Raw genomic sequence first — 12,285 nt, 5'->3', positions numbered from 1 at the left:
GGTTGGTAGGGAGGTCTTGATTAAATCGATCGCACAATCTATTCCAACGTACATTATGTCCTGTTTCCAGTTGCCTGATATGCTTTGTGAGGAGATTGATTCTATGGTGAGTAACTATTGGTGGGGACAGCGGGAGAACAAACGGAAAATACATTAGAAAAATTGGAGATTGTGTGAACAGAAATGGATGGGTGGGATGGGGTTTCGGTGCTTCAAGGCTTTCAACAAAGCCATGTTGGCAAACAACGATGGAGGTTGATTTCATTGTTAGATAATGTCTCAATGGGACCACATAATTAAATGTGGTGTTATCATTTATAAGAAGTCTACAATTTAAGTGATTCAATTTAGTTAATAGGCTTAAGGGTATATGTGTTATGGACCTAATGTGTAGATACTAGTTGTATAATTTCTATTTCTATGAAGGGCAGAAATAGAAATTAAAACATATTGGTTAAAGTTGGTTTTCATTCCTTTTGAACTTCCACAACCTTTCAGTTTTGAAAACCAATAAATAGAAATTAAAACCAATAATGGTTAAAGTTGGTTTTCATTCCTTTTGAACTTCCACAACCTTTCAGTTTTGAAAACCAATTACAACCTTTAAAAGGTTATGGTCCCTATTCCTTCCCAAGTGGAAAAAATAAGAACACTGCCATTTTTTTTCTAAATCCTCTCAAGGAGAAACATAAGGCACCAAAGGGGAAAGGATTAGAAGGCAATAACATAATCAATAACAAAGAGTTCATTGATAATCACGCTTCCGTTTAACTGTTCATCAATGGATTCATGTATGTCATTTTGTCTTGATTTCTTGATAATACACATGGTAAATGATCCAAAGTGTAAGGTTTATGTTCTGAAATTTATGTTGACAATTGGTATCAGAGCATGCATATCATGTGTCTTATCAGAATTGATATGCTTTATTCATTCTATTTAGTTTCCTGGAATCAGATTCTGAATTTTCTCCTGGATGTAAATTCTGTTTTTTCCTGTTTTGTTCTGTGAAAATGGCAATCTGTTTTCTGGAATTGTAAAATGATTCGGTGGCAGTTTTTTTTTTTCCTCTCAAATGGATGAACATCATGTATTTATATATATATAGATATATCTTGCGATTTGATCGGTTTAATTTTGAACATCATAAAAAAAAAACTATTTGTTTTTGGACCCGTCAATTCTATTTATATATGTATATATATAATTGGAATTGCTGCAGATTATATAACATATACGGGGTCACAAATTTAGAAATCTTTAAATTTAATGTAATTTCATACAACGTCTACAGAAATTTAATTTTCTAACACTCTCAATATAAGTCAATTCAAACAAAATGCCACAAAAGTGATCTCTCTTGTCTAGATTGTTTTATATGGAATGTTTTAAAGTTCATGTCTGTGTATCTCATGTGGGTATTTATCGGTCCAAAGACATGATTAAGACTTGGCAGAATTACACACACATTTTGTGGTGATAAACATGTGCCAATTGTCAAGAAAATCTAATGTGAATAATAAATCTATCAAAAGATAGATTTGTTATTTGACATAACTTATTGTCAATGTTTGATCATTACAACAAGAATACCACTTACAGTTAATATCACTACCCAAAGGCTTGGTATTAATGTTGTGATAGGTATCTTGAGATGTTGTCATTAAATTAATTTATTTAGAGATTATCTGTTTGGATGAATGAAGAATATAAGTCTATGCAAGACAATAAAGTTTGGGAACTTGTCTCATTACCAGTTGGTGCGAAGCCTGTAGGTTGTAAATGGATATTTAAAACCAAAAGGGATTCAAATGGTAATGTGGAGAGGTATAAGGCATGTCATGTTATGAGGCATCAAACCAAGGGATATGGCTGCTTAATTTTGTCACTGGATTGCGTATTTTGGAAGGCACTGCAAGACCACTTAAGTTATATTGTGACAATAAGTCTGCAATTTTATATTCCAATAACAACAGGAGCTTGACAAAATCAAAGCATATTGATATCAAGTTCCTAGTTGTAAAAGAAAGAGTGCAGAGTGGATAGATTTTCATAGAGCACATTGGGACAAACTCCATGATAGCGGATCCACTTACGAAGGGACTACCACCCAAGGTCTTTCATGAGCACACTGCTCAGATGGGTGTTGTTCTATTTGAGAACATTCTGGTTTAGAGTTTTATCTATGTAATTAGATTAATTTCTGCAGAAATGAAATATTCAGTTTATTACGCTCTGTTACGTATTGTGAAGTATTGATCTCAATAAAGTTAAGTAAGACCAGTTGGAAATAGGCATGTATGGATCACATCACATGTAATTTCCATGCTACGCATCCATGATTGATCTATGCCATTTAGCTGTATTAGTATACGTGACCATTGGTGGGTCGAGTTACGATTGATGTAACGAAGACCGCTTTGATCCTATATTAATATAGTTAATGGACAAGATTGTTTGGATACCCTCAAGTTATGATAACAAATTTCTGAGCTCACTAAAGTTAAGCACATTTTTCAGGATACATATGTGGTCCAGTGGGAGATTGTTAGATAATGTCTCAATGTGTCACGACCCAAACCCGGCCCTATGGGTTTAGCACCGTAACCGGCCAGTAATCCGAGATTACCGAAGGCCTGCTTAACAGTAATACAGTAAAACAGAGTACAGGGCCTGGCGGAAGCCAATATAGTAATTAAACGATGTCCAATGAGCTGTGACAGTCTGCATGCCAAAAAGATTTCTTTCATGCATTCATACATAAACAGTACAGAACAGTATGCACAATATTTACATTCATTCAAACTAGGGACTCAACCCTACATAACAGTACGGTGAACCGTCAGTCTATACAAAACAGCGAAACAGTACAGAAGGGGGAATTCTTAAAACACCCCTAAGCCTTAGCAGATAGGCTCGGAACCTCGCAGTGAGGCACAAAGGCTGGCTTGACAAAACTGGAGTTACCCTGACGCTCCTAGCTCCGATCTGGTGCCTGTACACCTACATATATATATGAGCAGTGAGCTAAAGCCCAGTGAATAACATAAAGCGTAAAGGGGCTTAGAATGAATGTCCTTACAGTAATGAAAACAGTTCAATTCAATCAGTATTTCAGTTGTTCAGTACAGTAAAACAGTCATATGTGGTACATCCATTAGCATAACAGTAACAGTAGGTCTTAAAAGACCGAACAGTAATGATGGCCATCAGTCAGTAAACAGTAGTGGTTCCACGAGGGAACCGACAGAGATCTCTGTAACAGTAACAGTAACAGTAAACCGTAGGTACTAAGGATGCCACAGTACAGTTCAGAAATAAAGGACATACATTCATTCAGTAATATCAGTTCAGTAAACAGTTCAGTTCAGTATTCAGAAGGTAATCATTTGTGAACATATCTTTACACAATCGTTACTCACAGAGTTTGGGCTACAGTATGCTAGAGCGTGTCTCCCCAGTCGCCAACCCTACACAGTTCACAGGTTGAACACACACTAAGCTACATAGTTGGGAAATATCATAACTTAATCCCTAATTTGCCTTGGTGTGTTCTACAACGATATCCTCATCTAAATGTCTTAAACTAGGCCTAAGAATGCCTAGGATGGGATGAGGATGCAAAAATGTACATTTAAAAGCATTTTCAGAAAAATAGGGTCCCGCTCGAGCTCATGTTTCCCCGCTCGAGCGGACATGCAACAACGGTACACGCTCGAGCGTAAACTTTCCCGCTCGAGCGTACTGTAAAAGTACTGGATGAGTGAAATCTCCGCTCGACGCCCGCTCGAGCTTGAGACATGACTTACTCGAGCTTCCGATCCTCCGCTCGAGCGGACTGTAAAACAGTGCAAGATGCTGGAAGCTCGATTTTCCCGCTCGAGCGGCACTTCCCCCGCTCGAGCGGACGACTGAAATCTGGAAATCCCAGATTCGAGCTCCAGGTTCAAAACCAAGCTCAAAAGCATCAAAACCAATCCTCTTGGGCCCATTTTCTGGAAAACATTTATAAACACATAGAATATCATGTTTCAAAGCTCAATTTTAAGAAATCAAAGCCCAAGGGTGTTTAATTCAAACTCAATTTAAACCATTTTTCAAGCACAAGATGAACATGCAAACATGCATGAATTCAAACCCTTTCAAAGCTTCGATTTGATGCTCTAAAGAGCCAATTCTTTTCAATACATGATGAAATCATGGACTACACTCAAGACATGAACATGCATGTAACATTTTGCCATGAAAACAACTCAAAATCCAACAATACTACCATGCATGCAAAGATTGGGCTTCAATTCACCATTAATGAACCAATTCAAGACTTAGCTCCTACAATCTAACCTGGACCATGCAACAATCAACTCAAAACATGAACAAGAAGACAATGGAGCTACCTTTAGTCTTGTAGTTCAAGAAGGGAGCTCAAATATGCAATCTCCTTAACAATTTCTTCAATTTCCAAGCAAAACCAAGCCAAAAGAGGTGAAATCTAACTCTCTCTCCCTTAACTCTCTCCCTCTAGTCGGCAAAAGCAAGAAAGGAGCTGAGCAAAATGTTTGATTCAAGCATACCAAGGCTCTAACATGTTATAATAAGGGCCCACTAACAATGGCAATAAGGTAAATAAGGCAACTATTGCAATTAACTCATTTTAATCTAATTTAATCATACCTAATCAATTTTCAGATAAATATACCATAAAATCACATGAATTACGAGGGTCATAGAACACTAATCGGTTTCGGATTCGGCCGCCGATAAGGCCTTCAATTAGCAGTTTAAACACTAAAATACGAACAGATCAAATAAACAATCAACAGATAGAATGCAGTTCAAACAGATGTATTCATTCAATTCAGTTTCAATTTCGGTCAGTCAGTTCAGTACTTTAGTCAGTTCAATTATCAGTCATTATCAGTTCCATTTCGCAGTAATCAATGATTAACGGTAATCATTCAGTCATTAATCAGTAAACAGTATGGGGGTTGTTACACAATGGGACCACATAATTAAATGTGGTGTTATCATTTATAAGAAGCCTACAATTTAAGTGATTCAATTTAGTTAATAGGCTTAAGGGTATATGTGTTATGGACCTAATGTGTAGATACTAGTTGTATAATTTCTATTTCTACGAGAGGCAGAAATAGAAATTAAAACATATTGGTTAAAGTTGGTTTTCATTCATTTTGAACTTCCACAACCTTTCATTTTTGAAAACCAATAAATAGAAATTAAAACCAATAATGGTTAAAGTTGGTTTTCATTCCTTTTGAACTTCCACAACCTTTCAGTTTTGAAAACCAATTACAACCTTTAAAAGGTTATGGTCCCTATTCCTTCCCAAGTGGAAAAAATAAGAACACTGCCATTTTTTTCCTAAATCCTCTCAAGGAGAAACATAAGGCACCAAAGAGGAAAGGATTAGAAGGCAATAACATAATCAATAACAAAGAGTTCATTGATAATCACGCTTCCGTTTAACTGTTCATCAATGGATTCAGGTATGTCATTTTGTCTTGATTTCTTGATAATACACATGGTAAATGATCCAAAGTGTAAGGTTTATGTTCTGAAATTTATGTTGACATTCATTGCACGATTCCTTGTTGGCCAGAATTTTGAAGGCAAAATATTATCCTCATGCAAATTTTCTTCAAGCTGGTGTTGGGTCGAATCCATCCTTCACATAGCGGAGTATTTTTAATGCGAGGCCACTTTTGGAAGTTTGTTTGCAGTGGAGAGTGGGAGATGGGCGATCGATACAGATTTGGGGCGAAAAATAGGTGCCGCGGCCTAGCTTTTTTCGTGTTTGTTCTCCCCCAACAGCACATTTAGAGGAAGCGTTTGTCAGTGACCTTATTGATCATGAAAAGCACTATTGGGACTTAACTTTATTGCATGAGAAGTTTTTGGAGATGGACGTGGACGCAATTCAGCAAATCCCTCTTTGCTGTCAAGATATGCCAGACATTTTGGTATGGCACTATACGAGTAGTGGATTATTTTCAGTTCGTTCGGCTGGTCATTTGCAAATGAATCTTAGCATGCGGGAGACGCGGGGGTCTGGGTCGGAAATACAAAATGTTACTTGGTTTTGGAAAAGAGTATGGCGCCTCCGCATCCCAAGTAAGATTAAGGTTTTTGCGTGGAGGTGTTGCTCCAATATTCTGCCGGTTAGATCAGTTATTCGGCGTCGACATTTAATGATGGAGGATATGTGTGCTTGCTGTGGGGCTGAGGCAGAAACGTTAATGCACTGTTTTTGGGGTTGTTTGAGTGCGATGGAGGTGTGGCAACAAAGCCCGATATCGTTTGTGCTTGATAAGGAAGCTGGTATTGATTTTATGAGCTGGGCATATGGAATTGGACGTTGGTTTGATGAAGATACACTGGGTTTGTCTTTCGTTGTTTGTTGGGGTTTGAGTTCATCTCGAAATCAAGCCCTATTCAATAATCTCGTTCACTCGGCTGCTGCAACTGTTCAAATGGTGTGTGCTTTGTTGAAAGATTACGGGCGGACACAATCCAATTTGGGTGGGGTTCCATTGGACCGTGAGATTGAAGTGGAGACCGCCGGCTGAGGGGATCTTTAAAGTGAACTTTGACGGGCCATGTTCAAGCGACAGCATGCATGTGGTGTGGGGGTCATGATTCGTGATCACAATGGTGTGCCGATAGCTGTTTTATTGGAGCAAATTCTGACATGGATGAAGGCAAATTGTATTGAAGCTCTTGCGGCTGTAAAGGCGTTGGACTTTGCAGTCGAGTTGGGGTTAACAAACATTCATTTGGAAGGTGATTCTCTTACTGTGGTGAATGCAATATGAGAAGATCGACATCTGTGTGCCCTGTTTGGTCATTTTTTACAATGTGCCATTTCTCGTAGCAAGCAATTTTCGAGTTTTGGTGTTTCACATATGCGGCGGAATGGCAACCTTATGGCTCATCACTTGCCACAAATGTTGGCACAAATGGCCAAGGAAGTTCCAGACGAGAGTTTGGATGGCTGAGGTCCTTGCTCATTTAGTGCATGTTTTGTTGAGGGAAGTTCCCATTTTGTAGGGAGAAATGTTAGGGATCATGAAATTTTTTTCATGAAAATGATCATGAAATATTTATGATCTTTAGATTACCTTGATTAGTGTGTGGTGTTTTATTCTAAATATAATCCAAAGGTCACAAGTCTTTCATGATCATTTTCATGAAAGACTTTTCATAATACCTAGCATTGTTGTTTTGTAGGGGGTCCAACCCTCCACCCTCTAAAAAAAATTTAAATAGGTCATGTTAATATTGAATTATTTGAACACAAACCTGATATGACATAATATAAAAACGATACGATTTTCACCCCTAATTGTAGATGGTGTCACCGGTACTTGCTTTTAGGGAGTGATGGCTTTTCTTGAGAGGGGAAGAGATTTGGTTGGGGTGGAGAGGGTAAAGTAGTATGATAAAATGGAGGAAAAGAATTAAAAAAAAAAATAGGTGAATTATACCAATAGTCCCTATAGTTTGGAACTTATATCACTTTAGTCATTGATTTTTCAATTGTGACACATTTGACTTTGGATTTTGAATCTTGTTTCAATTAAGGACAATTGAAGATATTATTAGATTTTTCAAGGGTAAAATAGTCAATTTGATAAAATATAAACTAATTTGACAAAAATAAGTGTCAAAAAAATATTTTTGAATTTTTAAAAATTATTTCTACCCACTAAAGATAAAATTATGTAAAATTAATAAATCTTTTACACATTTATCTATTTTTTTTACCAAATTAATTTTTATTATGTGTTTGTATGATGATCATGTAAAATTAATTTTTAAAAATTAATCATGTAATTTTTATTGATTTTGATCAATTTTACATAATTTTATCTTTAGTGGATGGAAAAAAAATTTAAAAAATTTAAAATATTTTTTTGACATTTATTTTTGTCAACTTAGTTTATATTTTTTTAAATTGACGATTTTGCCCTTGAAATTAAATAATGATATCTTCAATTGTCCTTATTTGAAACAAGATTCAAAATTCAGGGTTAAATGTGTCACAATTGAAAAGTCAAGGACTAAAGTGACACAAGTCCAAAACTATAGGGACTGTTAGTGTAATTTGTCCAAAAAAAAATTAAAAAAATTAGAGAATGAGAGGGCCATTGAGTAAGTTGATCTTTAAAAACCAGGATAACTTATCAGTTGACATTTTACATTTAAATACAAAAAAGAAAAAAATTATGAATAAAAAAGTAACTTCATAAATTATGTAATGAAAAGGAGGTATGTGTAATATTGTCAAATAGTAGTGCTTGTTATATATATATTTTAAATTTTAGGAGAAGTGTAATTTATCAAAAAAAAAAAAAAAAAAAAAAACCTTCTTAAATTATGTAATGAAAGGGAGACTAGTAGTGCTTGTTATATATATAATTTTAGGAGAAGTAAATGTAGTTTATCAAAAAAATAATCAATCTTTTTTTTGTTTAATTGATAAACCATTTTAGCTTGAAGAATAGAACTAACTTAAAATTACACATTTTAGCTTTTAAGTAACATGTTTGTTGTAGTTTATAATTAATTATTTATGCTTATTTAGTCTTAAATAAGCTGAGATGTTTATCTAAATAAATAAATAAATAAATAAGTTGATATGATATAAACAGGTTGTTTGATATTGCATCTCATCGTATCGATTATACAAAATAAGGGTTGGATTTCTCTAAAATTCAAATTTTAATGAGCCTATCATAAGTCTCATTTTGATGATGATTCAAACCGTTCATTTTATAGAGCATATCATTTATTAAAAAATTAAAATGATTTGATAATTACAATCTTTTTATTTTATTACGTTAGTCTCCAAAAAAATTAACAAATATGTTTTCAAAAATAAATAAATCACGAGTTACTCAATTTCAATGAACCAAACACTATTTCTTTTTTGATTCAAAGGAAATTAAAGCAAACAAAGGAGAAAAATGAGTTCAGAAGAACAACCAAAGGATAAGTCCCTCTCAACAGACACTCCAGTCATGTTATCTATGAGAAGAGCTGTGACTTTCGTAGGAGGATCCTCAAGGATCATTGCATGTTCGTGCTGGGCTACTCCCAAATTAGTTAACCTATCAGCTACTTTGTTGCCCTCTCTCAAGGTATAGAGGAGAGAACAATAACATCTCTGTAGGAGGAATTTAACATATTCAATGAGGGTCTTGAGAGAAGAATTTGGATGTGGCCCATGTTGAATTTGATGCATGGCTTGTTCTGAATCTGTTTCAAGTTCCACATTGGTAACTTCTTTCTGGAACAAGATTGTGAGTCCTCGATATATTGTCCAAATTTCCACTTTTAGACTTGTGCAATGACCCAGTTTGTCATTGTAGCACCATAACCAAGTGCCTGTCTCGTCTCTCAAAAGTTCTTCATAGCCTGCTTGGCTTGAGTCACCCTTTGAACAATCATCTATATTGAGTTTAAGATTGCCTGCAAGGGGAAAACACTATTTCGAGTCTTGGTTTAATTTATCTTTTAATTTGATCGTTTCACATATTTCTGCTGAATAGAGGACGAGAATGAGTAATGAACAAATGATCAATAGTTTTTATTATAAATAAAATAACAGAAACCACTAAATCAAATGGGGGATGTAGCTCAGATGGTAGAGCGCTCGCTTAGCATGCGAGAGGTACGGGGATCGATACCCCGCATCTCCATCCTCTACTTGTGATTTTTGATGAAATTGTAACTTAATACCCCATATCTCCGTTCTCTACTTTTTACTAGTGATTTTTGATGAAATTGTAACTTTTTTAAGTTGCTAATTTAAAAAAGGGTATTTTGTCAAACATAATATATTTTTACAACATACTTTTTGAAGCTGCTATTTGGAAAAATGAGTTATATTTTGACAGATTACAACGTAATATATTTTTACAATTTGTTATTGCAAGAATAATTCTGTTTGATTTTAGAATTTTAAAAAGAGAAAATTACTCTTAAATCTCATTTGGAGAAAAGTTATTCCATTTAATTTCAGAAGTTTTCTTTGAAATTAATTAATTCTTTTTATTTTGGATATGTTATATTTCTTTGATTTGGAGGTTTGAAAATTTACTTGTTTGCCCTTGTATGTGATTTTGTTTGGATTTTTTTTTCCTAATGTCGAGTGTGCGTGGGTAAAGTAGGTTTTTACGTTTCTATTTTTTGTGGAGATTTAGTGGAGTGATTTGTAGGTGGATGATGTTACCCCGTTTGTGGTGTTATTGGTGTGGTGTTCGTCCCTATTGTAATATTGACATTAATAAACATCCAAACGTAACACTAATGTAACACATAAAAAAACTCTTTATTGTACTTTTTCCAAACGTAACACTCCAAATTTTTTTTCTTAGTGTAATACTCTAAAGTAACATACAAAAAAATTTCATATTGTAACACTCTAATGTAACACACAAAAAAACTCCTTAGTGTATTTTTTTCCAAACGTAATACTCTAATATAATACACAAAAAAACTCCTTAATGTAACACACTAATGTAGCACACACAAAACTTCTTAGTGTAGCACTCTAATGTAACATACAAAAAAACTTATTTATGTACTTTTTTCAAATGTAACACTCTAATATAATATTCTAAAAAAATTTCTTAGTGTAACATTCTAATATAACACACAAAAACTCCTTAATGTAACATTCTAATGTAACACACAAAAAAACTCCTTAGTGTACTTTTTCCCAAACGTAGCACTTCAATATAACACTCTAAAAAAATTCCTTAGTGTAACACTTTAATGTAACACACAAAAAAAATCTTTAGTGTACTTATCCCAAATGTAACGTTCCAATGTAACACAAAAAAAAAAAAAAAAAATCTTAATGTACTTTTTATAAACGTAACACTCCAATGTAACACTATATAAAAAAAAATGTGAGATTCTTCAAACTATTCTAAAAGGAGTACAAATATTCCTTAGTAAGTTATGAATAAATGTGTAATTCAAACTGTGAGTGTTACGTTTGAAAAAAATATACTAAGGAGTGTTTTTAGTGTTTTTGTGCATTATGTTAGAGTATATTATATTAGAGTATTACGTTTAAGATTACATTGACTGAAAAGTTACGTTTGGAAAAAGCATACTAAGGATTTTTTATTTTATTTTATTTTATTTTTTTTTATATTGAAGTGTTGAGTTTTGGAAAAGTACATGAAAGAATTTGTTTTGAGTGTTACGTTGTTACGTTTGGGAAAAGTACACTAATGAGTTTTTTAGTGAGTTATATAGAAGTGTTACGTTATTGGAGTGTTATATTAGAGTTTAGATTTTTGTTCATAATGTGTGATTTGTTCTAGAATAAGGGAAAATCCAAAACTTCTATAGTGTAAATTGTCCAAATGTGTAATTTTTTAGTGTAAATTGTCTAAATGTGTAATTTTACATTTTGAAAAAATCACTTTATTTCTAAAAAATTAAACCCAAACATGTAAGTGATTACCTTTTTATGTAATTTCCATTTTAATGAGACCTTTAGGTTTATAAAAAAAAAGAGAGGACTAAATCATTCACAAGATCACATTTTGGGATTTATTAGTGTTTCACCCTTTTGAAAAATAGTTTTCAAGTTTTTAATCGTTTTATTTATTTATTTATTTAATATTTTAATTTTTTTTGTTTTTACATTTTAAATCCATTTAATCTAAGTATACTTAAAAATACAAAATTTTAAATATTTTCAAAAAAAAAAAATACTAAATACAAAAATATGCAAAAAATGTATATTTTTTATTTTTTTAAAAAATTCTTCATAAATATTTTGTTTTTAAGTAAATTTAAATTAGATTAGCAATTGGTACAAACAATACGTGCAATTCAAATATGTAAAAATAAAATAAAAGGTAGATTACATTTATATCCTCTGAAGTTTGAATTTAATACATATCATCCTTAACGTTTGAGAAATTACACTAACCCCAATTATTGTAATTATTTAGACAGAATTAATGTTGATGTCAAAAAAATATTAAATTTATACACTTTTTTTTCTTACTTTATTTTACTTTATTTTGTTTTTTTTTCTCTTACTTTTCTTTGCTTTACTTTTTTTCTTTTTTTTTTCAATGTAATTTTCTCTATTTTTCTATCGAGAATTGTTAATTTTTATATAAACAGAGAGTTTGTGAAATAAAACTATTAATCACAGGAGTGAGAATGTAATTTCAATAAAGTCAAAATGTGAAATGTAATAGGACCAAATCTCAAAGGGAGTTAGTTTAATTT

The 12,285-nt window shown here is 33.1% G+C and overlaps 1 protein-coding gene and 1 non-coding gene across 2 annotated transcripts; both read left to right on the top strand.

The window, feature by feature from the left end:
• The first annotated feature begins 5,921 nt into the window (after positions 1 to 5,921).
• Positions 5,922 to 6,587, top strand: LOC114258640 (uncharacterized). The gene has a single exon (XM_028198630.2). The coding sequence runs from the start codon at positions 5,922 to 5,924 to the stop codon at positions 6,585 to 6,587; it is 666 nt and encodes a 221-aa protein (XP_028054431.2).
• A 3,062-nt stretch (positions 6,588 to 9,649) lies between these two features.
• Positions 9,650 to 9,722, top strand: TRNAA-AGC (transfer RNA alanine (anticodon AGC)). Its single transcript has one exon. It is a non-coding gene; the product is annotated as a tRNA-Ala (tRNA).
• Positions 9,723 to 12,285: the final 2,563 nt, after the last annotated feature.

Source organism: Camellia sinensis, chromosome 5, assembly GCF_055761805.1.
Source record: "Camellia sinensis isolate YWXY chromosome 5, ASM5576180v1, whole genome shotgun sequence".
NCBI lineage: Eukaryota > Viridiplantae > Streptophyta > Magnoliopsida > Ericales > Theaceae > Camellia > Camellia sinensis.
The sequence above is the reverse complement of the archived record's forward strand: the minus strand, read 5'-3'. Positions and strand labels throughout refer to the sequence as shown.